Source organism: Euleptes europaea, chromosome 3 (genome assembly GCF_029931775.1).
Source record: "Euleptes europaea isolate rEulEur1 chromosome 3, rEulEur1.hap1, whole genome shotgun sequence".
Lineage (NCBI taxonomy): Eukaryota > Metazoa > Chordata > Lepidosauria > Squamata > Sphaerodactylidae > Euleptes > Euleptes europaea.
Window position 1 is genome coordinate 118449545 of NC_079314.1, and position 25614 is coordinate 118475158.

Sequence of the window (25614 nt, forward strand, 5' to 3'; positions counted from 1 at the left end):
GCCTGTGTATCCACAGTACCTCATATAATAATAAGCGTGCTCCTCTGATCCTGGAGAGAATAGGGCTGCATCATGACTAGACTCCATCTTTACTAGTAGCCATGGATAGCCATCTCCTCCATGAAAATACCCACTCCCCACTTAAGGCCTTCCAAGTTGGTGGCCATCACTACATCCTGGGGCAGGAGTTCCACAACTGAACTATGTGTGGTGTGATGAAAGAGTTCCTTTTATCTGTTTCTGATTGGCCATTGGAGATCTGACAGATACTGCCAGATGAGTGTTTCTTCACCTATTCAATACATATTTTTATTTTGTGTGCATGCAAGAAAATGTTTTGTTAAACAATATGTCCATTTTTTTAAAAGCATCCTGTGAAATAGCTTCTGCTTGGAATGCTGAGGCGCCATGGTCTGAGTTACACACGACCTCCCGTCCCTGACATTTTGTGGTAGGCTCTGCCTCCCATGGCCACCATTTTGTGGTTGGCCCCACCTCCTGACGCTTCCATTTTGTGGTTGTGCATCCCACCCTAGATCAGAATTCCAAAGGTGCCCACAGGCTCAAAAACGTTGGGGACTCCTGAATTACAAGACAGGCTGAAAACCAAAGCCAGTTGTTCATGGCGCATGTGCATGAAACAGCTGAAAGCGAATCTCACTGCAACCATGAGCCCACACGGTAGGGTGGTGTAGTGGTTAAGAGCGGTGGTTTGGAGCGGTGGACTCTTATCTGGAAAACCGGGTAGGTTTCCCCACTCCTACACTTGAAGCCAGCTGGGTGACCTTGAGATAGTCACAGTTCTCTCTGAACTCTCTCAGCCCCACCTACCTCACAGGCTGTCTGTTGTGGGGAGGGGAAGGGAAGGTGATTGTGAGACGGTTTGATTCTCCTGTAAGTGGTAGAGATAGTTGGCATATAAAAACCAACTCTTCTTCTTCCACGGCCCTGATGAACATACATACACGCTACCAGATGCCCACATACCTAGATCCATGTCGGCGGCTTTGGGCCGGTGGGAGCAAGGGACGTTCTTGAAGATGGCATCGAGGATCTTCTCCTTGACTTGCGTAATGGTGTCGCAGTTCAGGATCTTCACTGGGATCTCGGGGCTGTTCACGTTATCTGGGTTCACGCAGCTGAGAACCTGCATGGGTAGGTTGATGGAGAGGGAGTAAAGAGACGAAAATTTGATCCCAGGATCCAATTCGGGGCATGCCAGTAGAACATTAATGAATCGTAGAATCATAGAGTTGGAAGGTACCACCAGGGTCATCTAGTCCAACCCCCTGCACAATGCAGGAAATTCACAACTACCTCCCCCGCCCCAGTGACCTCCACTCCACAGCCAGGAGATGGCAAAAAAAAAAAAAAAAATCCTCCAGGATCCCTGGCCAATCTGGCTTAGAGGAAAATGGCTTCCTGACTTCAAAGTGGCGATTGGCAATTCAATTCTGAAGCCTTTATTGGCATAAAAAATAAAGTGTACAAAAGCAAATACATAGGACCATACCTATACAAGGATCTCCATTGTTTTTACAATAAAATTGATTTAAGTGGATTACTTAATTTTACAGTTCTAGGCCAGCCTTATTTGATACACAAGCGCTTGGCATTTCCTTGGGCATGTTAGAAGGGGCCATGAGAGACAAACACTGACGCAACCCTTCCTGCCCTCTCTCTCATGATCTGCCTAAGTTCACAGAATCAGCATTGCTGAACTGGCTTTGGTCTTTTCATGTACAGAAGTTTATTCCCTCCACTCTTGGAAGCCTCTTTTTTTCAGAGATGGCTAAACAAAATGAAGAAGAATATAAAAACCAACTCTTCTTCTTATCTCCAGGAGGCGCTGTGAGGCCTGCCTATTTGCCGGGACTTTTGAGGGAGTTTGAATGGCAGGTTTCGTTGAAGGGGGGAGGGATTTGGGGTTTGCTATTTTATCCTGGGTTTTAGCTGAGGATGTTTGAACTATTTTTTAAAAAATTATATGATATTAATAAAAACAAAACATGAAACAATTACAAAAGGAACTGAGAATACTACAAATGCTATAGAAGTAGGGTTGCCAACCTCCAGGTGGTGGCTGGAGATCTCCCACTATTACGATTAATCTCCAGCCGATAGAGATCAATTCTCCTGGAGAAAATGGCCACTTCAGCAATTGGACTCTATGGCATTGAAGTCCCTCCCCTCCCCAAACCCTGCCCTCCTCAGGCTCCGCCCCCAAAACCTCCTGTTGGTGGCAAAAATGGACCTGGCAACCCTATATAGAATTACTCATGCCAAGGTCTCCTTTATAGATAACATATAAACATATAATAAGAAACATATCATTACTTGGAAACAGATTAAAAAAAAATCAGTAGTAAGTACAAGAGTATGTAATATACAATATGTTAAGAAATAATTAAATGATACAAATCACCACACTATATATATTCATCCCGGTATGTAAATGGCTTCTCAGCTAGTTTCAGTAAATAATTATAGTTCTACTATGAGTTAAGTTCAAAATCCTATTGTTACTTTACAGTAATTCAACTTGAGTTAACTCCATCTTATTTGAAGTTCGTTTGAACTTTTATTGCAAGCCGCCTTGAACCAAGAGGGAAGTCGGGATATAAATGTTGTAATAAATAAATAAAATAAATAATAAAGTGGCAGCCCTTTATCCAGCCCTCCTTCCATAGCTCAGAGTGGTTCTCCTTTCCTGTTTTTCCCTTATAACCACCCTGTGAGGTAGCCTAAGTCACCCAGAAGAGTGTGGATTAGAATCCAGGTGACTTACAGTCCATTCCTAAACCTTGTGGCGGTTGGGGACAGCATAGCCAAGGCACCTCCGCGGCGCCTCCAAAGAGGTTCCACGGCTGCTACAAGGCTTCAGGAAGCCTTTTTTAAAACAAAAAATAGAAAATGGGGAAAATAGCCCCATAGAGAAAAGCAAGGCTGTGCCAGCAAAAACCTGGCGCATCACCGCTGAGGGCGAGGGGTCGTTCCCAGCCTGAAAGGGGCCAGGAATCTGCATACTGGCAGCTCTGCTCCCCGGAATGCCCCCCGGGATGATGGTGCGTGGACTGGTGCCGGCGGGACGCCGGCAGGAGGCCAACCCTGCGTCCCAGGGCTGTGCTGCCATGGAAGTGCAAGTAGGCCGGTGTCTGCGCCCCAATGCTGGCGTCCGTGCCACTCTTGGCAGCACAAGTGGCCCGGGTGCCAGCACAGGCCTTTGCGCGCCTCCTGAGGACTTTCGCCCTCCCAGTTCAGGAATGGGCTGTCAGTCTAACAGTAATCATTCTTCCTCGCCGGGTCTCACCAGTGGCCTATAATATTGTCTTGTGCTCTCTGCCTGTTTTTCTGCACCAATCTGTGCCGAGGATAGTCTAGTCACAGAGTTTTTATCCTTTGAGGGTGGATAACAACGGCCAGGGTGACAGACTTTCCCCCTTTGTGATGACAATGCGACAAGAGAAGGGGGGTTTAGACACGAACCCGCCCATAACCTGCCAGTTTCAACCCTGGATTCATCACCTACGGCCCAGGCTCCACCTACCGGGGCTCTTTCTGGAGAAGGAGCAGGTATTTTTGAAGGGGAGCCCTATTTCCTACGAGCCCTGTGGCGCAGAGTGGGTAAGCTGCAGTGCAGGAGTCAAAAGCTCTGCCCACGACCTGAGTTTGATCCCGACGGAAGTCGGGTTCAGGTAGCCGGCTCAAGGTTGTCTCAGCCTTCCATCCTTCTGAGGTCGGTAAAAGAAGTATCCGGCTTGCTGGGGTTAAGCATAGACGACTGGGTAAGGCAATGGCAAACCATTGCCAATGCAGTCTGCCTAGTAAACATCGAGATATGACGTCACCCCATGGGTCAGGAATGACCCAGTGCTTGCACAGGGGACTGGTTATGTGTTAAGTGCCGTAAAGTCGCTTCTGACTCATGGAGACCCTATCAATCAATGTCCTCCAAAATGTCCTATCTTTGACAGCCTTGCTCAGGTCTCGCAAATTGAGGGCCGTGGCTTCCTTTATTGAGTCAATCCATCTTTTGTTGGGTCTTCTTCTTTTCCTGCTGCCCTCAACTTTTCCTAGCACTGTTGTCTTTTCCAGTGACTCTTGTCTTCTCATAATGTGACCAAAATACAATAGTCTCAGTGTAGTCATTTTAACTTCTAGGGTCAGTTCAGGCTTGATTTGATCTATAACCCACTGGTTTGTGTTTTTGGCAGTCCACAGTATCCGTAACAGGGGACTGCCTTTACCTCTTTTACCTAGCCCTATTTACAAGTGCAGCAACATCTAAACCCAACGGGAGTTTCTCGTTTCCTCAAATTGGGCCAGCAGACCCCGACCTGGAGTCTCAGCCTTTCCCTCCCAATCTAATTACTCAGGAATACAGCCCGGCTTTTAAAAATTACCTCTCACTCTGGCATCTGGCAGGTTAAAAGTTTCCTTAATGAGGAAGGCCTTTGGCTCCCCACCAAGATCTGAGGACCCCCCTTCAAACAAAGCCAGCCCCCCTCCCAAACTAAATGCAAACAGATGAGGGGATCCCTTGCCCGGCTCCACATTCCTGGAGCATAATGGAAACTCAGCTGCCAAAGCAGAGGTATTTATTAGACACTTTCCGACTTTCATTTTTCTTTTGCACCTGAGTGGTGAAACGCGATCTGGAGAAAAATTAAATGTAGCCCCCCTCCCCCCCTAATTTAACTAATCTTAGAAGCAGAGGTGAAACAGAGGTGGACACAACTTGGGGTTCTTCTAGAGTTCCCCCTCTACCTTTTAAATGCAGATGTTCATTTATTTATTTAGTCAGTTATTTTTTCCAATCTTATGTCTCACCCTCACCCCCGGATGCGACCAGGCTCAGGGTGGCTCACAAATATACCACAATACTGTGTGTGTGTGTGTGTGTTAAGTGCCGTCGAGTCGCCTCCAACTCATGGTGACCCTATGAATCAAGGTCCTCCAAAATGTCCTATCCTTAACAGCCTTGCTCAGGTCTTTCAGATTGAGGGCCGTGGCTTCCTTTATTGAGTCAATCCATCTCTTGTTGGGTCTTCCTCTTTTCCTGCTGCCCTCAACTTTTCCTAGCATGATTATCTTTCCCAGTGACTCTTGTCTTCTCATAATGTGACCAAAGTATGACAGCCTCAGTTCAGTCATTTTAGCTTCTAGGGTCAGTTCAGGCTTGATTTGATCTATAACCCATTGATTTGTTTTTTTGGTGGACCACGGTATCAGTAACACTCTCCTCCAACACCACATTTCAAAGGAATCTACTTTCTTCCTATCAGCTTTCTTCATTGTCCAGCTTTCACACCCATACATAGTAACAGGGAATACTATGGCATGAATCTACTTGATCTAGGTGGCCAGTGACACATCCTTACACTTCAGAATCTTTTCTAGCTCCTTCATGGCTGCCCTTCCCAGTCTCAATCTCCTTCTGATATCTTGGCTGCACTCTCCCTTTTGGTTGGAGATTTTTCTTTCCTTTTGGCATGGGGATCTTATAGCATTCTGAATTTGTGTCTCACTCTCATAATACTAAATTGTGGAACTGTCTGCCCCAGGATGTGATGATGGTTGCCAACTTGGAAGGCTTTAAGAGGGGAATAGACATATTAATTGAGAAGAGGGCTATTCATGGCTACTAGTCAAAATGGATACTGGTCATGATGAATCCCTATTCTCTCCAGGATCAGAGGAGCTTGCCTATTATATTAGGTGCTTTGGAAAACAGGCAGGATAATACTGCTACAGTCGTCTTGTTTGTGGGCTTCCTAGAGTCCCCTAGGAGCCCCGTGGCACAGAGTGGTAAGCTGCAGTACTGCAGTCCAAGATCTGCTCACGACCTGAGTTCGATCCCCATGGAAGTTGGTTTCAGGTAGCCGGCTCAAGGTTGACTCAGCCTTCCATCCTTCTGAGGTTGGTAAAATGAGTACCCAGCTTGCTGGGGGTAAAGGGAAGATGACTGGGGAAGGCACTGGCAAATCACCCCGTAAACAAAGTCTGTCTAGGAAATGTCAGGATGTGACGTCCCCCCATGGGTCAGGAATGACCTGGTGCTTGCACTGGGGTCCTTTACCTTTAGAGTCCCCTGGTTGGCCACTGGGTGAACAGACTGCTGGACTTGATGGATCTTGGGCTGATCCAGCAGGGCCTTTCTTATGTTCTTATTCAGAGGCAACCAAGAGCACCTGGACTCAGCAGAAATCAATCCCCAAAGAAGGCACGTGTGGGACATCCCTCATTATTGGCTCCGTCGCCTCCATTCAAGCCTCCCTGTTGGGCTTTCACCAAAGAGACGCACAGAGCACTTTCATCCAAGGGGAGGGGGGGCAGTTTGTAGATACAAGATGTCAACAGATATTAACTGATTAGGCTGTTAGCGCCAGAGACATGGGAGTGTTGGGGGGGAGAAGGGGGTAGAAAGACCACCCAGCACGTTCCAAGCCATTCAGAGCAAAATGCTTAAGACACTTTGGACAGCTCCTCTACTCCGCCACTCCTTCCCTCCTGATTATAAAAGGCTTCTGACAGCCCTGAGTCGCACTGCGTGACCTTTGGTCTCTGAGCATCCTTTGCCTGGACAAATGTGAAAATGGGATGGGTGTGTGTGTGTGACAGATTAAGGGTTAATTTCTGTCAGTGACTAAGTGGGCAGAGTTTAAGGGAAGAAACTCTGAGCTGCTGGAAAAGAAGAAGAAGAAGAATGGATTTTTATAAGCCGACTTTCTGTACCACTTAAGGGAGTCTCCAACTGGCTTAGAATCACCTTCCCTCCCCCTCCCCACAACAGACACCCTGTGAGGTAGGTGGGGCTGAGAGAATTGTGACTAGCCCAAGGTCACCCAGCTGGCTTCATGTGGATGGTGGGGAAACCAACTCGGTTCACCAGATTAGCCTCCGCAGCTCATGTGGAGGAGTGGGGAATCAAACCCGGTTCCCAAGATCAGAGTCCACCACTCCAGACCACCCCTCTTAACCACTACACCATGCTGGGTCTTTCACGCTGGGTTCCGGTGTGATTGGTTGTGCCTGGTATGACTGGGGCAAAAACCTGAAGGGTGACGAAAGAGAGAGTTTGGGGAGAAAGGCCCCTACCCTAGTCACCGAGGGGAGGAATAGTCTATGGGGAAGGAGGTATTCCTGGCCCAAGGGTTGTGTGAAAATTACTTCAAGTGTGGTGAAGTAATTCCACAGAGAGATAAAGGAAAGGAGACGGGAGACTCTCCACATTTCCTAGTTTTAGGCACCAGAGCATACACATGAACCTCTCTGTGTGGGTTATGGGACTAAGCTATCATAGAGTGTTGGAAACCTAAATTAGATAAAACATCACCTGTGCTGTAGTTGTTGAGCAACTCATTATATATATAATCTGCACCTTTCCTTAATACCAATTTTCCCTCCCATGCCTTTCCCTGTGAAATATAATAAAATTCTGTTGTTTTATTGTTGAACTCAGCAAAGCCTTTGGTGTCTCAATTGTCCGAGGTAAAGTGAAGTAGGTAACTTGGGAGAGATTCTCCCCCCTCGTCACAGGGGGAGATTGGATTGCCAATTCATTTCCAGCAGAAGTAGGGTCCGTACCATGGCCATGCTAGATTCAGCACGATTGGGGGGGTCTGATGGTCAAAAGGGGGGCTCCAAACGTAGGGGGAGAGCAAAGGTTCACTGCTTTGTCTCTTTGGCCTTTTAGGCACGGCTGTTTCCCTCGCGGTCACCCCTCGGACAACTTCAGGACTTTGTTTGGATGACGCATGCCGTTTCCAACCGTCAGAGGTCGCCTCGCTCTCCCCCTGCGTTTCCCCGCGTTTTGACCACGTTTTGAAATTTGAGATAAAACAGGTCCCTGAAAATGCGGGGAAAACGCAGGGAAAGGCAGGGGGAGAGCGGGGCGACCTCTGACGGACGGAAACGGCACGCCTCAAAGCAAAAACCCCTTAGGGTCAGGGAGAATGGTGAGCTTAACAATGTTTTAAATAAACATATCTTGCTGAGCGACTGATGAAAAAAAGTAACAAAATGCTTAAGTTTTCCAGGGAAAATTCAGCTGGTCGGGAAAAAAATGGGAACCAGCGCCATGACAAGACCCGTGCTCCGCGGGATCTTCCTGCGTTCCACAACGACTGTAAGACCTCTTCATTCCATCAGGCCTTTGGGTAAATTCTGTGGAACTGCCCCACTTCCTGTACCTGGAAATTGTTGACTGGCTTACTCTCTAGGAATTCATTTATCTATACTACTGACATTTTATGAATCTTTCATTGTCTCAGTGTGACATTGTTTAGGGCCTAACTGGCCATATGAACAGTATCATTAAAGAATCTTTCATTGTTATTGTTATTTGACTATCTGGTGCTCTTTTAATGTTCAGATGTGTCTTATTGAATGTTTATTGTGGAACGTCGTCCAGAAGAGGATGCAGCATAAAAATGTGAAAATCAATCAATCCTTTCCCTAGATTTAACAGCTATTGGCTATTCATCTACCATTTGGCTCTCGTGGCCCTTTCTTACATGCCCAGGGCAGTGCTGATCACCGCTTTGGGGTCAGGAAGCAATTTTCCTTCAGGACAGACTGGACAGGGATCCTGGGAAATGTTTTTGGCCATCTGCTGGGCATGGAGTAGGGGTCATTGGGGTGTGTTGGGGGGAGGTAGTTGGGAATTTCCTGCATTGTGCAGGGGGTTGGACTAGATGACCCTGGTGGTCCCTTCCATTATGGTTCTATGATTCTATTTCATGCTTTAAAAAAAGGGGGTAGATGAAAATTAATTTTTTCTTGACACTCTAGAGAGAAAAGGCGCCACGTCTCTCACACAATTCACTGGTGTACTTGACCGCAGATAACACAGTATCCGCTTCTCAGAAAGTGTCATTAGAAGAAGAAGAGTTGGTTTTTATATGCCGACTTTCTCTACCACTTAAAGGAGAATCAAACCGGAGAATCAAACCTGTGAGGTAGCTGGGGTTGAGAGAGTGTGGCTTCGTGTGCAGGAGTGGAGAAACAAACCCAGTTCACCAGATTAGCCTCTGCCGTTCATGTGGAGGAGTGGGGGATCGAACCTGGTTCCCCAGATCAGACTCCACCGCTCTTAACCACCGCTCTTAACCACTACACCACGTTGTTTTATCCCGGAAGTAATATATTTATTTCCTGCAGTATTGTTTCGTGAACATGCTAAAACAACACGGGATAGGGAGTCTACTTGATCTGGACAAAATGGGCCTTTGCGTTCTTCTTCACGTTATTGTACCTCCCTTGTGTCTCAGCTGAGTTTAAGGCATTACACCTTGGAGTCTGAGCAGCAAAGAGCCAGCATGGTGTAGTGGTTAAGAGCAGTGGTTTGGAGCGGTGGACTCTGATCTGGAGAACCGGGTTCGATTTCCCACTCCTCTACATCAGCAGCAGAGGCTAATCTGGTGAACTGGATTTGTTTCCCCACTCCTACACACAAGGCCAGCTGGGCAACCTTGGGCTAGTCACAGTTCTATTAAGAGCTCTCTCAGCCCCACCTACCTCACAGGGTGTCTGTTGTGGGGAGGGGAAGGGAAGGTGATTGTAAGCCAGTGTGAGTTCCCCTTAAGTGGTAGAGGAAGTCGGTATATAAAAACCAACTCTTCTTCTTCTTCAGAAATGAGAACCCGGAAGTCATCACTACAGGAGACCCAGGAATGCCAGGATTTTATGTGGTGCCTGCAAGGGAGATAGTGGAATTTTTCTGTCCAGGGCATCAAAGTGCCAAAAGGTGCCCTTCTTCACTGTGACAGGAAGGAGTAATTTTCAAGCAGCAATGTCAACCAGACAGGAATGGGAGAGAGTCCCTCTTTGATAGCATCTGTGCATTGTTACGAGGAGACAAACTATTTAAAGCAAAAAAATCCATCGTTATTGTTATTCTAGGGGAGCAATATTCTGTTCAGAGACCTTGAAATCACTTCTTTGTACGACCAGAAAGAGAAAAAGCCGGGAGGGGAGGGGAAGAGAGTGACTGAGAGGCCTCATTCCTGTCCTTTAATCTCCGTGCTGGAGTGGATCTCCATAAATCTGCTAAGATCCTTATCAGAACAGATTTGCCTGCCCTTCAGATGTAAGAGGGAAAAGCTGATTAACATCAAACGGCACCAAGTGATGGAGGAAGCCTGTCCTCGGAGGAAGGGATGTCAGCTTCTTTGTGGTATTCAAGAGCCTCAAAGGAAGGGGAGGGAGAGAAGAGTGTGGTTTTTTTTCTTTTGGCAATCGAGACTTCCTGGACTTTGTACAACCGGTCTGCATCAGAAGGCCTTCATGAACTTAGGAGCCAAAAGCCCATGGCGATTTTCTCTTGGGTGAGCCAGCATGGGTGTAGTGGTTAAGAGCGGCGGACTATAATCTGGAGAACTGGGTTTGATTCCCCGCTGCTCCACATGAGCAGCAGATAGGGTTGACAACCTCCAGGTCCTAGCTGGAGATCTCCTGCTATTACAACTGATCTCCAACCGACAGAGATCAGTTCAACGGGAGAAAATGGCCGCTTTGGCCATTGGACTCTATGGCATTGAAATCCCTCCCCTCCCCAAACCCTGCCCTCCTCTGGCTCCACCCCAAAAACCTCCCACTGGTTGTGAAGAGGGACCTGGCAACCCTAGCAGCGGACCGGGTGAACCGGGTTGGTTTCTTGTGAACCGGGTTGGTTTCTTGTGAACCGGGTTGGTTTCCACACTCCTCCACATGAAGCCAGCTGGGCGACCTTGGGCCAGTCACAGCTCTCTTAGAGCTCTCTCCACCTGCCTCCCAAGGGGTCTGTTGTGGAGGAGGGAAGGCGATTGAAAGCCAGTTTGAGACTTCTTAAAGGTAGAGAAATTCAGGTTATGTGTATAAAGTGTATTTAAAACATAAACCAATTTGGGTCCCATCCCCACGATATCTCATTATGTAAATGCAAAAATTCCAAAATATTCCAATGTACAGAAAGATCCGAAATACGGACTATTTCTGGTCCCAAGAGGTCTGGATAAAAGTTGCTCAACCTATACTATAAAACTCTATTGGCGCCCTTAAAAATTTTTCCCACAATGGCAGGGGGTTCCCCAAACAGAGGGGAAGTAATAAAGGAGAAGGGAAGAAACAATAATCATCATATCAACAGAAATTAGAATTAACAACATATGAGCAATAATATAACCAAACTGGAAAAGGGGAGGGGTCGGGAGGCCAGGTAGATGGAAAAACCATAGCTGCCTTCAACCTTAGGCCTGGTGGAACATCTCAGTCTTACATCATTCTTCTCTCCTTCACTGTATCCTCACAACAACCCTGTGAGGTAGGCTAGGAGAGCATGACAGCAAGGATCCACCTAGTCCACCATCCTGTTTCCCACAGCAGCCAACCAGAACATGAAAAGACACTGGGCATGAAGATAGCAGCTTGTCCGGTTATTTGTCCCTCAGTCTTTTGAGATAAACTGCCTCTGAACGCGGAGGTTCCATGTCCTTTTAAGGCCATCTAAAGGAGTGACCACCACTTCATTTTATAAGCTAATTATGCCGAGTTTTATCATTCTATGTTTTATCATTTGAAGCTGTTTTTGTGGTCTGCTGGTAGCCCCGAATTATGAATATCATTTTAGCCTTCCAGATGTTGTTTTAAGCTGCATTTATGCCCTTGGCTTGCTTTTTAAATGGCTTGTTTTACCAGTGGTAGGTCTTGGGTTTTTTAAAAATGATTTTATTGCATTGCTTTGGCTGTGTGAGTTGCCTCGAGCAGGTCTCTGGAGAGGAAACACAGAACTTTTCTAAACAAATAAATGACTAGTTTTTTCTGGTCTGTCCTGAGACCACTGCCTGTCAATTACACCGAGAGATCCTGAGATGCAGTGTTAGGTTAGAGAGTGACAGTATTTCTCCATGCATGATTTTGTTAGAGAATCATAGAATCATAGAGTTGGAAGGGGCCATGGAGGCCATCTAGTCCAACCCCCTGCTCAATGCAGGATCAGCCTAGAGCATCCCTGACAAGTATTTGTCCAGCCTCTGCTTAAAGACTGCCAGTGAGGGGGAGCTAACCATCTCCCTAGGTAGCTGATTCCACTGTCGAATAACTGTTACTGTAAATTCCCCCCCCCCCTAGCTAAGCAGGGTTGGCCCTGGTTAGTATTTGGATGGGAGACCACTGAGGAATACCAGGGTTGCTGTGCAGAGGAAGGCACTGGCAAACCACCTCTGTTAGTCTCTTGCCATGAAAACCCTAAAGAAGGGGTCGCCATAAGTCAGCTGCGACTTGACAGCACTTTACACACACACACAATATCCAGACAGTACCTTTCCACCCATACTTTAAACCCATTCTTGCGAGTCCTATCCTCTGCTGCCAACAGGAACAGCTCCCTGCGCTCCTCTAAGTGACAGCCCTTCAAATACTTCAAGAGAGCAGTCATGTCCCCCCTCAACCTCCTCTTCTCCAGACTGAAGATTCCCAAGTCTCCCAGCCTTCCCTCGCAGAGATTGGCCTCCAGGCCCCTGATCATCCTCGTCGCTCTCCTCTGCACCCACTGCATTCTGTCCACATCTTTTTTTAAGTGAGGCCTCCAGAACTCCATACAATACTACAGAAGCGGCCTGACCAAAGCAGTGTACAGTGGAACTATGACATCTTGCAATTCAGAAGAGAACAACTGCCACATGTTCCAGTGTTCTGCCCTTCCTGGTGGTGGCTCCTGATGCCAGCTATCAGGATCATGGGACCCCAACATCACAGCAACCAACCTACCAATCCACTCCCGAGCCCAATTCAAGGTGTTGGTTTTAACCTTTAAAGCCCTACATGGCTTGGGATCAGGGTATGTGATGGACCGTCTTCTCCCACATATTCCAGCCCAGGAATTAAGATCACAGGGAGAGGCCCTCCTGATTGTCCCAACCAATCAAAGAAGCTCAACTGGCGGGCACACAAGAGAGGGCCTATTTAGTGATAGCCCCACAATTATGGAACAGCCTCCCCAGGGAGGTGCACCTGGCCCCCTTGCTTTTGATCTTTAGGAGACAACTGAAGACGGTTTTATTTAGCATAGTATTTGATGAAAGCAGTACTAAATTATGATTTAAACATTTTTCTTTTATGTATTTTTGTGTATTCCAAGTATGTATTTTATTTAAATAGTAAGCCTCCTTGAGCTCCATAAAGAAGGAGGCTAATAAATGTTGGTTGGATGGATGGATGGATGGATGGATGGAAGGAAGAAAGAAAGAAAGAAAGAAAGAAAGAAAGAAAGAAAGAAAGAAAGAAAGAAAGAAAGAAAGGAAGGAAGGAAGGAAGGAAAAAGAAAGAAAGAAAGAAAGAAAGAAAGAAAGAAAGAAAGAAAGAAAGAAAGAAAGAAAGAAAGAAAGAAAGAAAGAAAGAAAGAAAATAAGAAGAGCAACTGAGAGATAGGGCGATGCCCCCCAATTGCTCACCAGGGTCTTGTAGTCTATCTGCTGCCGGATGAGCTTGTCCTCGCTCAAGGAGTATCGTGCTTCCCCAGTGATGGCGTCGATGGGGCCCTTCTCCATCTGCTGCTTGATGGCACAGAACAGGGAGAAGAGTGGCTCGCCGGCACATTCCTGGAGGGAGACAAAGAGACGTCACACAAGCATTTGGAAGATGGCACCACTGCTCCCACCTCCATCTTTTCAGAGCACGTTCCACCCACTTCCCGAATGCTGCCAAATCACTGTGGTAGCTCTACGTCCGCAAAAGCTACAATTCAGTGTTCAGAATCTGTTCCATAAATGAAGCCCCTTTGCCTGGATCAACTTGATTAATTTATCGTGATGATTTTATTCTGCTTCTCCCTCTGAGACCAAGGCATCTCTAAACTGCCTTACAGGTGGCTAAGCCCAGTCCTCTGAGACAAAGAATTCCCTGATCTGTCTCACTGGTGGTTAAACCCTGTCTCCTAACAATCCCCTCTGTCAGGTAAACCCTATATTTTGAGAACAAGTCTTTGCAGACCTGGCCCACTGTTGGCTAAACCCTGTCTCCAAAGTCTAAACATTACCTAACTTACCTCAGCAATGACTAAACCCTTTCTCTTGAGACCAAGGATATCTATCCTACCTCAGCAGTGGCTAAACCCTGCCTCCAGAGACCAAGCATTCCCTATGCTACCTCAGCAGTGTCTAAACTCTGTCTCCTGACCAAAGATTCCCTGACCTACCTCAGCAGTGGATAAACTCTGTCTCCTGAGCCCATGGATTCCCTAACCTACCTCAGCAGTGGCTAAACCCTGCCTCCTGAGATGAAGGATTCCCTCACCTACCTCAGCAGTACCTAAACCCTTTCTCCAGAGACCAAGGATTCCCAAACCTACCTCAGCAATACCTTAACCCTGTCTCCAGAGACCAAGGATTCCCTCACCTACCTCAGCAGTGGCTAAACCCTCTCTCCTGAGGTCAGGTATTCCCTAACTTACCTCAGCAGTGGCTAAACCATGTCTCAGGAAACCAAAGATTCCCTATCCTACCTCAGCAGTGGATAAACCCTGTCTCCTGAGATGAAGGATTCCCTCATCTACCTCAGCAGTGGCTAAACCATGTCTCTGGAAACCAAGGATTCTCTGACCTACCTCAGTAGTGGCTAAAGCCTGTCTCCTGAGACCAAGGATTCCCTCACCTACCTCAGCAGTGGCTAAACCCTGTCTCCTGAGGTCAGGGATTCCCTAACGTACCCCAGCAGTGGCTAAACCATGTCTCTGGAAACCAAGGATTCCCTATCCTACCTCAGCAGTGGATAAACCCTGTCTCCTGAGATGAAGGATTTCCTCACCTACCTCAGCAGTGGCTAAACCATGTCTCTGGAAACCAAGGATTCTCTGACCTAGCTCAGTAGTGGCTAAACCATGCCTCGGAAACCAAGGATCCCCTATCCTACCTCAGTAGTGGCTAAAGCCTGTCTCCTGAGACCAAGGATTCCCTCACCTACAGTGAGGGAAAAAAGTATTTGATCCCCTGCTGAATTTGCCTGTTTGCCCTCTGACGAAGAAATGACCAGTCCATAATTTTAATGGTAGGTCTATTGTAGCTGTGAGAGACAGAATAACAACACGAAAACCCCCAGAAACCCAGAAGACAAAAGTCAGAGATTGATGTGCATTATAATGAGTGAAATAAGTATTTGATCCCTTTGCAAAAGATGACTTAGTACTTGGTGGCAAAACCCTTGTTGGCAATTACAGAGGTCACACGTTTCTTGGAGGTGGCCACCAGGTTTGCACACATCTCAGGAGGTATTTTGTCCCACTCATCTTTGCAGAGCCTCTCCAAGTCAGTAAGATTTCGAGGCTGATGTGTAGCTACTCGAACCTTCAGCTCCCTCCACAGATTTCCAATGGGATTAAGGTCTGGAGACTGGCTAGGCCACTCCAGGACCTTAATGTGCTTCTTCTTGAGCCACTCCTTTGTTGCCTTGGCCGTGTGTTTTGGGTCATTGTCATGCTGGGATACCCATCCTCGACCCATTTTCAATGCCCTGTCTGAGGGAAGGAGGTGCTCACCCAAGATTTGACGATACATGGTCCCGTCCATCGTCCCTTCGATGCGTTGAAGGTGTCCTGTCCCCTTAGCAGAAAAACACCCCCAAAGCAAATATGTCCCCCTCCATGTTTGACGGTGGGGATGGTGTTCTTGGGGTCGTAAGCAGCATTCCTCCTCCTCCTCCTCCAAACACGGCGAGTTGAGTTGATGCCAAAGAGCTCGATTTTGGTCTCATCTGACCACAACACTTTCACCCAGTTCTCCTCTGGGTCATTCAGATGTGCATTGGCAAACTGCAGACGGGCCTGTACATGTGCTGTCTTGAGCAAGGGGACCTTGCGGGCTCTGCAAGATCTCAGTCCTTCACGGCGTAGTGTGTTACCAACTGTTTTCATGGTGACTATGGTCCCAGCTGCCCTGAGATCACTGACAAGTTCCCCCCGTGTAGTTCTGGGCTGCTTCATCACCGTTCTCATGATCATTGCAACTCCACGAGATGAGATCTTGCATGGAGCCCCAGACCGAGGGAGGTTGACAGTTATGGTTAGGGTTGTCACCTTCTCACCAACTGCTTGGCAATAGTCTTGTAGCCCAGTCCAGCCTTGTGCAGGTCTACAATCTTGTCCCTGACATCCTTGGACAGCTCTTTGGTCTTGGTCATGGTGGCTAGTTTGGAATCTGATGGATTGATTGCTTCTGTCGACAGCAGAACCCTAACCCTAACCCGAATCTGGCTGGTTGATTGGGGATCAAATACTTATTTCACTCATTATAATGCACATCAATCTCTGACTTTAGTCCTCTGGGTTTCTGGGGTTTTTCCTGTTGTTATTCTGTCTCTCACAGCTACAATAAACCTACCATTAAAATTATGGACTGGTCATTTCTTCGTCAGAGGGCAAATTTAGCAGGGGATCAAATACTTTTTTCCCTCACTGTACCTCAGCAGTGGCTAAACCATGTCTCCAGAAACCAAGGATACTCTGACCTACCTTAGCAGTGGATAAACCCTGTCTCCTGAGACAAAGGATTCCCTCACCTACCTCAGCAGTGGCTAAACCATGTCTCTGGAAACCAAGGATACTCTGACCTACCTCAGCAGTGGATAAACCCTGTCTCCTGAGACAAAGGATTCCCTCACCTACCTCAGCAGTGGCTAAACCATGTCTCTGGAAACCAAGGATACTCTGACCTACCTCAGCAGTGGATAAACCCTGTCTCCTGAGACAAAGGATTCCCTCACCTACCTCAGCAGTGGCTAAACCATGTCTCTGGAAACCAAGGATACTCTGACCTACCTCAGCAGTGGATAAACCCTGTCTCCTGAGACAAAGGATTCCCTCACCTACCTCAGCAGTGGCTAAACCATGTCTCTGGAAACCAAGGATTCCCTCACCTACCTCAGCAGTGGCTAAAGCCTGTCTCTGGAAACCAAGGATTCCCTATCCTACCTCAGCAGTGGCTAAACCATGTCTCTGGAAACCAGCCTATCCTACCTCAGCAGTGGATAAACCCTGTCTCCTGAGACAAAGGATTCCCTCACCTACCTCAGCAGTGGCTAAACCATGTCTCTGGAAACCAAGGATTCCCTATCCTACCTCAGCAGTGGCTAAACCATGTCTCTGGAAACCAGCCTATCCTACCTCAGCAGTGGATAAACCCTGTCTCCTGAGACTAAGCCATTCCTCCCTGGCAGTTAAACCCTGTCTCCCGAGATCAAGATATACCTATCCTCTTGCTAAACCCTGTGTCCAGAGACCAAGGATTGCCTGACCTGCCTTACTGGTGGCTAAACACCATCTGAGGAAAAAGTGGCAGTTTAACTGCTTTCTGCTGCGACTCCCCCCCCCCCCAATCTGCTCTCAGGATTCCAAGGGCTCTGATTGGCTGTTACCGCCTCAGTGAAGATTCCAACTAGGGTTAAAGGGGATCAGTCGCTTTCAGGAAGTGGGCAGGACTTTGACCTGACCATCACAGGCCCCCTGTGAACGCGATGGAGGGATTTGAACACAGGACTCTAGGCTCCCAGCCTTACCAATGCCACCCACTGCTTCTCTACGGAGTTTGCGTGCTATTCTGACTGAGGCACAGCCCGTTCTTCTGGCCCGCTTCTCGCCTCCTTGTATTTTCCTCTTGGCTTCTCTAAGAACCTGCTCACAGCACTTTGGGAAGCTGGAGCGAGGAACTTCACCTACCTAGCGGGCTTTCTAAAATGAAACTCCGGCGTTGCTAACCTAGATCAACCTGGTTTCCATTTACAGCTGTTCTCTGTAAGGGACCCGCAATTGCCACTTAGCACTGGAGACAGATTGAGCTCAGCGCTATTTCGGGATCTCCAAAGGGAGATCTTCTGTGCGCTTCTCCGTCCCTGAATGTAGCCGGAGATCACTGGAACACAGCATGGTTCGAACCCTGAAGAGCCTTTTATTACTCTCTTAAGACTTGACATAAATTGGAGATAATGCTAGAGTTCTTCCCCTTTTTGTTATTTAAAATCCAGCCTGAAGAATTCTGTGTAACTCAAAAGTTGACTATCAGAAGTCGTTGTGGCCTCTTGGCAGCTGGGCAGCCTAGCTGGATGTTTACAAGGCCAGACTCAGTGGTAGAGCATCTACTGTGGCTCAGTGGTAGAGCATCTGCTTGGCATGCAGAAGGTCTCAGGTTCAGTCCTGGGCATCTCTAGTTAAAGGGACCAGGCAAGTAGGTGATGTGAAAGACCTTCTGCCTGAGACCCTGGAGAACCGCTGCCGGTCTGAGTAGACAATACTGACTTTGCTGGACCTTGATGGTCTGATTCAGTATAAGGCAGCTTCATGTGTTCAAAGGATGAGCCAGCTTCAGAGCTGGTGGACAGAAACCCTGACACCCTCTGTTTCTTTTCTTTTGTTTTCCTTTTATTTTTTGGGAGTCAAGTCACAACTGACTTATGGAGACCCTGCCGGGTTATCAAGGCAAGAGACCTTTCGAGGCGGTTTGCCATTGCCTGCCTCCACCTCACGACCCTGGCATTCCTTGGAGGTCTCCCATCCAAGTCCTCGCCAGGGTCAGGGCTGAGAGTATGCGACAGGCCCAAGGTCACCCAGCAAACTTCCATGGCTAGGGTTGCCAGGTCCCTCTTCCCCACCGGAGGGAAGTTTTTGGGGCAGAGCCTGAGGAGGACGGGGCTTGGGAAAAGCGGGACTTAAATGCCATAGAGTCCAATTGCCAAAGCGGCCATTTTCTCCAGGGGAACTGATCTCTATCTGCTGGAGATCAGTTGTTATAGCAGGAGATTTCCAGCTAGTACCTGGATGTTGGCAACCCTATCCCTGGTGCGAGTGGGGATTTGAACCTGGGTTTCCCATATCCTAGTCCGACACCATATGACTCTCTGATGCCCTCCTAAGTAGGGTTGCCAATCTCCAGGCAGTAGCTAGAGATCTCCCACTATTATACTATTACAAAAGGTACCAGCTGGATATTAGGAACATTTTTTTTCACAGTAAGAGTTGTTCAACAGTGGAATCAGCTACCTAGGGAGGGGGTGAGCTCCCCCTCACCAGCAGTTTTTAAGCAGAGGCTGGACAAGCACTTGTAAGGGATGCTCTAGGCTGATCCTGCATTGAGCAGGGGGTTGGACTAGATGGCCCCTTCCAACTCTATGATTCTGCGATCCTATCTCTTCCCTTTGACTTCTCACGTCTGCCCGGTTTCTGGCTCCGGTCGCCATCCTGCGGCTCGTCCCAAATGCAGAAGTGCCGTTTCAGTCCTGCGCCATGCAAATCCCGGCAAAGCCACGCACGGTGGCGTCTGAAGCCAGAGCGGGCCCTCTCTTCCCCTCCAACACCTGCCTGCCACTTAATTAGCTTATCTACCCACAGCATATTGCTGTCGTGTGGCTGCCTACGGCCCTTATCGGCCAGCGTTTTTTTTTTCCAGGCTAAAGGCAGGGAGACAAGAAAGTGAGGAGGGGGGAATAAAATAGCCTATTAGGAGAGCAATGCTTTTAGCCACTCACCTTCCTCTGTCGTTTCCCCCCCCCCCCACTTTCCGCTGGAATAGGAATCTGATAGCGGGAACCACCGGAGCGACCTTCCAGGGCCCTTCAAAACTTTCCCTGCTGCAAGAGGTGGCGGATCATAGGAGGATGTTGGCTCAGCGTGGTGTAGTGGTTAAGAACGGTGGTTTGGAGCAGTGGAGTCTGATCTGGAGAAGCGGGTTCGATTCCCCACTCCTCCACTTGAGCACCGGAGTCTAATCTGGTGAACTGGGTTGGTTTCCCCACTCCTACACACAGAGCCAGCTGGGTGACCTTGGGCTACTCACAGCTCTCTCAGCCCCACCTACCTCATAGGGTGTCTGTTGTAAGGAGAAGAAGGGAAGGTGATTGTAAGCCGGTTTGAGACTCCTTAAACTTTCGAGAGGCAGCCAGTGTAGTGGTTAAGAGAAGTGGTTTGGAGTTGTGAACTCTAATCTGGAGAGCCGGGTTTGATTTCCTACTCCTCCACATGAGCGGCGGAGGCTAATCTGGTGAACTGGGTTGGTTTCCCCACTCCTTCACATGAAGTACAGCTTGTGGCATTATACCCCACTGAGGTCCCTCCCTTCCTCAAACCCTGCCTTCCCCCGGCTCCATCCACAAATGTCTAAGGTTCTCCCAACATGGAGTTGGCAATCCTTTCTCTGTCTTGTGGAAAAATCTACCAGACATGGTGAGAACGTTATCTCTCTCTGTGTGTAAAGTGCCATCAAGTTGCAGCTGACTTAGGGTGACCCCGTAAGGTTTTCAAGGTGAGAGAAGAACAGAGGTGGTTTGCCATTGCCTGCCTCTGCACAGCAACCCTGGACTTCCTTGGTGGTCTCCCATCCAAGTCCTAACCAGAGCCGACCCTGCTTAGCTTCTGAGATCTGATGCGATTGGGCTAGCCTGGGACATCCAGATCATGGTGAGAAATGTATCTACATCTCAGTTTTTATGACTTGTTTTAATATTCATTCTCTAAATATTCCTTAAGAGTTTGGGCTTTTAATTTTTTTTGTTTTACTGCAGCCACAGGGCCTTCCAAAGTACATGTGTGTGTTTGTGTGTGTTAAGTGCTGTCGAGTTGCTTCCGACTCATGGCGACCCTATGAATCAATGTCCTCCAAAATGTCCTATCCTTAACAGCCTTGCTCAGGTCTTGCAAACTGAGGGCCGTGGCTTCCTTTATAGAGTCCATCCATCTCTTGTTGGGTCTTCCACTTCTCCTGCTGCCTTCCACTTTTCCTAGCATGATTGTCTTTTCCAGGGACTCTTGTCCTCTCATAATGTGACCGAAGTATGACAGCCTGTTTAGTCATCTTAGCTTCTAGGGTCAGTTCAGGTTTGATTTTGTCTATAACCCACTGACAGTCCACGGTATCCGTAACCCTCTCCTCCAACACCACATGTCAAAGGAATCTACTTTCTTCCTATCAGCTTTCTTCATTGTCCAGCTCTCACACCCATACATAGTAACAGGGAATACGATGGCATGAATTAACCTGATCTTGGTGGCCAGTGACACACCTTACACTTCAGAATCTTTTCTAGCTCCTTCATGGCTGCCCTTCCCAGTCTCAATCTCCTTCTGATTTTTTGGCTGCAGTCTCCCTTTTGGTTGATGGTGGAGCCAAGGAATAGAAAGTCTTGAACCATTTCAATTTCCTCATTGTCAACCTTAAAGTTGAGTAATTCTCCTGTAGTCATTACTTCTGTCTTCTTGATGTTCAGCTGTAGTCCTGCTCTGGCACTTTCTCCTTTAACTTTCAGCAGTAGTCGTTTCAAGCCTTCACTATTTTCTGCCAGTAATGTAGTATCATCAGCATATCTCAAAATGTTAATGTTCCTCCCCACAATTTTCACTCCACCTTCACCTAAATCCACTCCAGCACGCACAATTCTGCCTGAATTCTGACTGGCAAAAGTTGTGTACTAGATGGACCTGCATCCTATTTCATATCAGACACTCAAAGTCTCTGGAATATTTTTATTTCTTCATAATATTCATTCCCTGCTTTTCTAACCAAGCTGGGCGCCTCGGTGGTGCAGTTAACAGAACTTAAAACAATCCAAATGCCCACTAAAACAACATGAGAAACAGGTACAAAGGCACCTCTTGAAGAGGACGGTCTTACCTTGAGGAATTTGTAGAGCAGGAAGGTAAACCAGTTGGTGAGCATCTTTTCGGCAACGGATTCTGTCCTGGAAGGGCAGCAAAGGGGAGAGAAAGGTATCGATGCAGGTCATATGGAAAGGAAAGTCCATTTGCTTATTTATTTACTTCCCCCCTCTCCCAAATTTAAAAGTACCAGGGCCTGAATCCACACAGGTACTTCTCGAGGAACGTACATGAAGGAGAAAATTATTTCATACCTGGATTGAACACATGAACACATGAAGCTGCTTTATACTGAATCAGACCCTTGGTCCATCTAATTCAGTATTGTCTACTCAGACCGGCATTGGCTCTCCAGGGCCTCAGGCAGGGGTCTTTCACATCACCTACCTGCCTATTCCCTTTAACTGGAGATGGCGGGGAATGAACCTGGGACCTTCTGCATGCCAAGCAGATGCACTACCACTGAGCCACGGCCCCTCCCCCTAGCATGCCTTTTGCTAGGCGTGCTTAAGAAAGTCAGCCACAAGTAAAACATGTGTTTCAAGGTCCAATGAGAGAACCTCCAGTATCCTCAACATATAAAGTTCTTGTGATTTGGATCAGGATTGGGTAGGGAGAGGAAGGGGGGTTTGAACTATTTCCCTAGCCCGATGCAATTTCCCCTAGAAACCTCTCACACTAGGCTTGCCAACTTCCAGGTGGGGCCTGGAGACCTCCCAGAATTACAACTGATTTCCAGATCACTGAGATCGGTTCCCATGGAGTACATGATAACTTCGGAAGAAGAAGAGTTTGTTTTTATTTGATGACTTTCTCTACCACTTAAGGGAGAATCAAACCGGCTTACAATCACCTTCCCTTCCTCTCCCCACAACAGACACCCTGTGAGGTAGGTGGGGCTGAGAGAGTGTGACTAGCCCAAGGTCACCCAGCTGGCTGCATGTATAGGAGAGGGGAAACCAACCCAGTTCACCAGATTAGCTTCTGCCGCTCATGTGGAGGAGCAGGGACTCAAACCTGGTTCTCCAGATCAGAGTCCACTGCTTCAAACCACTGCTCTTAACCACTACACCATGCTGCCTGGGATCTATGACATTACACCCTGCTGAGATCCCTCCCTTCCCCAAACTCTGCCCTCCAAGGCACTGACTTCAAATCTCCAGGAATTTCCCAACCTGGAGTTGGCAGCCCTAGTGGAAAAATAGGTCTTCGGCTGGGTTTTCCACCCTTTAATGGGTGAGAAACTCACATGGGGGAGAAACTTCTGCCTCTGAGCTACGTGGCCTCAATCCAAATATCTATCTATCCACTATCTTTGCATCCTGCCTTTTCTCCAAAGAGTTCATGGGACCACACAATGTTCTCCCTTCCCCTATTTTATCTTCACAATGGCCCTGGGAGGTGGGTGAAGCTGAAAGAGGGCAACTGATCCTGTGGAGACTTGAACCCGGGTTCTCCATTCCCTGCTCTGACATTGCAGCTACTACGCCATGCTGGCTCTCTCCCCTATATTGTTTCCATGTGTGTGCGTGTAAAGAGCCGTCAAGTCGCAGCTGACTCATGGCGACCCCTTATGGGGTTTTCAAGGCAAGAGACTAACAGAGGTGGTTTGCCAATGCCTGCATACCAACCCTGGTATTCCTTGGTGGTCTCCCATCCAAATACTAACCAGGGCTGACCCTGCTTAGCTTCCAAGATCTAATGAGATCAGGCTATACCATGCTGCCTTCCCTCCCTGTTGTTTCCATAAGCTGTTTAAAACTCCCGGGAGGATCCAATCACAGATCTCTTAGCCATGCATGCGTTTTGAACCTCACCAGAAGAGCCAGCGTGGTGTAGTGGTTAAAGTGTCAGACTAGAACCATGGTGCAGAGGCAGTTCTCCTCTTCTCCATGCTCGTGCTGGAGCCCCCCTCCTTGCATCTGGGGCGCTTGCCCCCAATCCCCCTCAAGATCCGGCCCTGGCCATGTCCGTTGCTGAGAGACATGACATTCAAGAAGAAGAAGAAGAAGAAGCAGAGTTGGTCGACTTTCTCCTCCACTTAAGAGAGAATCAAACTGGCTTACAATCACCCCCCCCCCCACAACAGACACCCTGTGAGGTAGGTGGGGCTGAGAGAGCTGTGACTAGCCCAACATAACCCAGCTGGCTTTGTGTGTAGGAGTGGGGAAACCAACCCGGTTCACCAGATTAGCCTCCGCCGCTCAAGTGGAGGAGTGGGGTATCAAACCCGGTTCTCCAGATCAGAGTCTGCCGCCCCAAACCACCGCTCTTAACCACTACACCACGCTGGTTCTCTGTAGTGGCGCACCTAAAGCCCGAGCTAGTTTGCACTGATGTTTCTGCGTCCACCCTCTGATAAATTTTTACCCCCAATTGAAAATAAATCAGATAGATGCCGAATGATGGGGGTGGGGGGTTAGGGTAATTGTCCGCAGCAGTGGAAGGCTAATATCTGCATCGGAAATCGAACCCACTGGCTTAGCTCGGCATCCCCCCATTACCAGGCTAGCCATGTTCATTCATCCTCCTAACCTGATTAGAATTGCAGAGCTAAAGACACAAGAAGAGGAATGGGGTTGCTTTCGTTCTCTTTTGTTCCAACATAACATCGGAAGGTTCTTTTCAATTGCTTCTCTGCGGGAGACCTTTTAGGTCAGGCGAGAAGGAAAGAGATCCATTTTCTGGTGTTTTGCCTACGCAGGCTTTCCCCTACAACCCTCCCACTTCTCTAGGTCCAATGAAATGTACCAGTGAGGGGAGATGGTAACTACAGGGAGATACATGTAAGTCATTCTCAAGGGAGAGTGGGCACTTTTCCATTTGGCACACAGAAATTAGTACTGTTTTATAAGAACATAAGGAAGGGCATGCTGGATCAGACTAAGGTCCATAAAATCCAGCACTCTGTTCACACAGTGGCCAACCAGGTGCCTCCAGGAAGCCCACAAACAAGACGACGGCAGCAGCATTGTCCTGCCCGCGCTCCACAGCAGCTAATATAACAGGCATGTTCCTCTGATCCTGGAGAGAATGGATATGCATCATGACTAGTATCCACTTTTACTAGTAGCCATAAATAGCCCTCTCCTCCATGAACATGTCCACTCCCCTCTTAAAGCCTTCCAAGTTGGCAGCCATCACCACATCCTGGGGCAGGGAGTTCCCCAATTTAACTATGCATTGTGTGAAGAAATACTTCCTTTTATCTGTTTTGAATCTCTCACCCTCCGGCTTCAGCAGATGACCCCACGTTCTAGTATTATGAGAGAGGGAGAAAAGCTTCTCCCTGTCCACTCTCTCCATACCAGGCATAATTTTATAGACCTCTATCATGTCTCCCCTTAACCGCCTTCTTTCCAAGCTAAACAGTCCTAAGCATTTTAACCGCTCCTCCTGGGGCAGTTGCTCTAGTCCCCTGATCATTTTGGTTGCTCTTTTCTGCACCTTCTCAAGCTCTTCTGCACCTTTTTTAGGTGTGGTGACCAGAACTCCAAGTGTGACCAGTATTCCAAGTGTGGTCTCACCATAGATTTGTGCAAGGGCAATATGATAGCAGCAGTTTTATTCTCTATTCCTCGTCTGATCATAGCCAGCATGGAATTTGCCTTTTTTGCAGCAGCCGCACACTGGGTTGACATCTTCATTGAGCGATCCACTACCACCCCAAGATCCTTTTCTTGGTCAAGAAGCTGCCTTGGTCCATCAAAGTCAGTGCAGCCTACTCAGACTGGCAGCAGCTCTTGAGGCTCTCCATGGACCTACTTAACCTACTAGGAGCCATGGAGAGCCAAGGTTTTTCCTATCACCTACTGCGTGGTCCTTTTCATTGGAGGTGCCTTGGATAGAACCTGGGACCTTCTGCATGCCAAGCAGATGCTCTACCACTGAGCCACAGCCCCTCCCCATGAAGCTGCCTTATACAATCAGACCCTTGGTCCATCAAAGTCAGTATTGTCTACTCAGACTGGCAGCGGCTCTCAGGCAGAGGTCTTTCACGTCACCTA

The 25614-nt window shown here is 48.0% G+C and overlaps 1 protein-coding gene across 1 annotated transcript in view; it reads right to left on the reverse strand.

The window, feature by feature from the left end:
* The window catches only part of PLXNA4 (plexin A4), a 587111-nt gene that overhangs the window by 64028 nt on the left and 497469 nt on the right, over nt 1–25614 (reverse strand). Inside the window, exons 23-25 of the mRNA XM_056845760.1 lie at nt 21624–21690; nt 13431–13577; nt 988–1147 (exon numbers count right to left, since the gene is read on the reverse strand). Of these exons, the coding sequence (XP_056701738.1) occupies nt 988–1147; nt 13431–13577; nt 21624–21690 (374 nt within the window). The remainder of the gene's footprint in view (nt 1–987; nt 1148–13430; nt 13578–21623; nt 21691–25614) is intronic.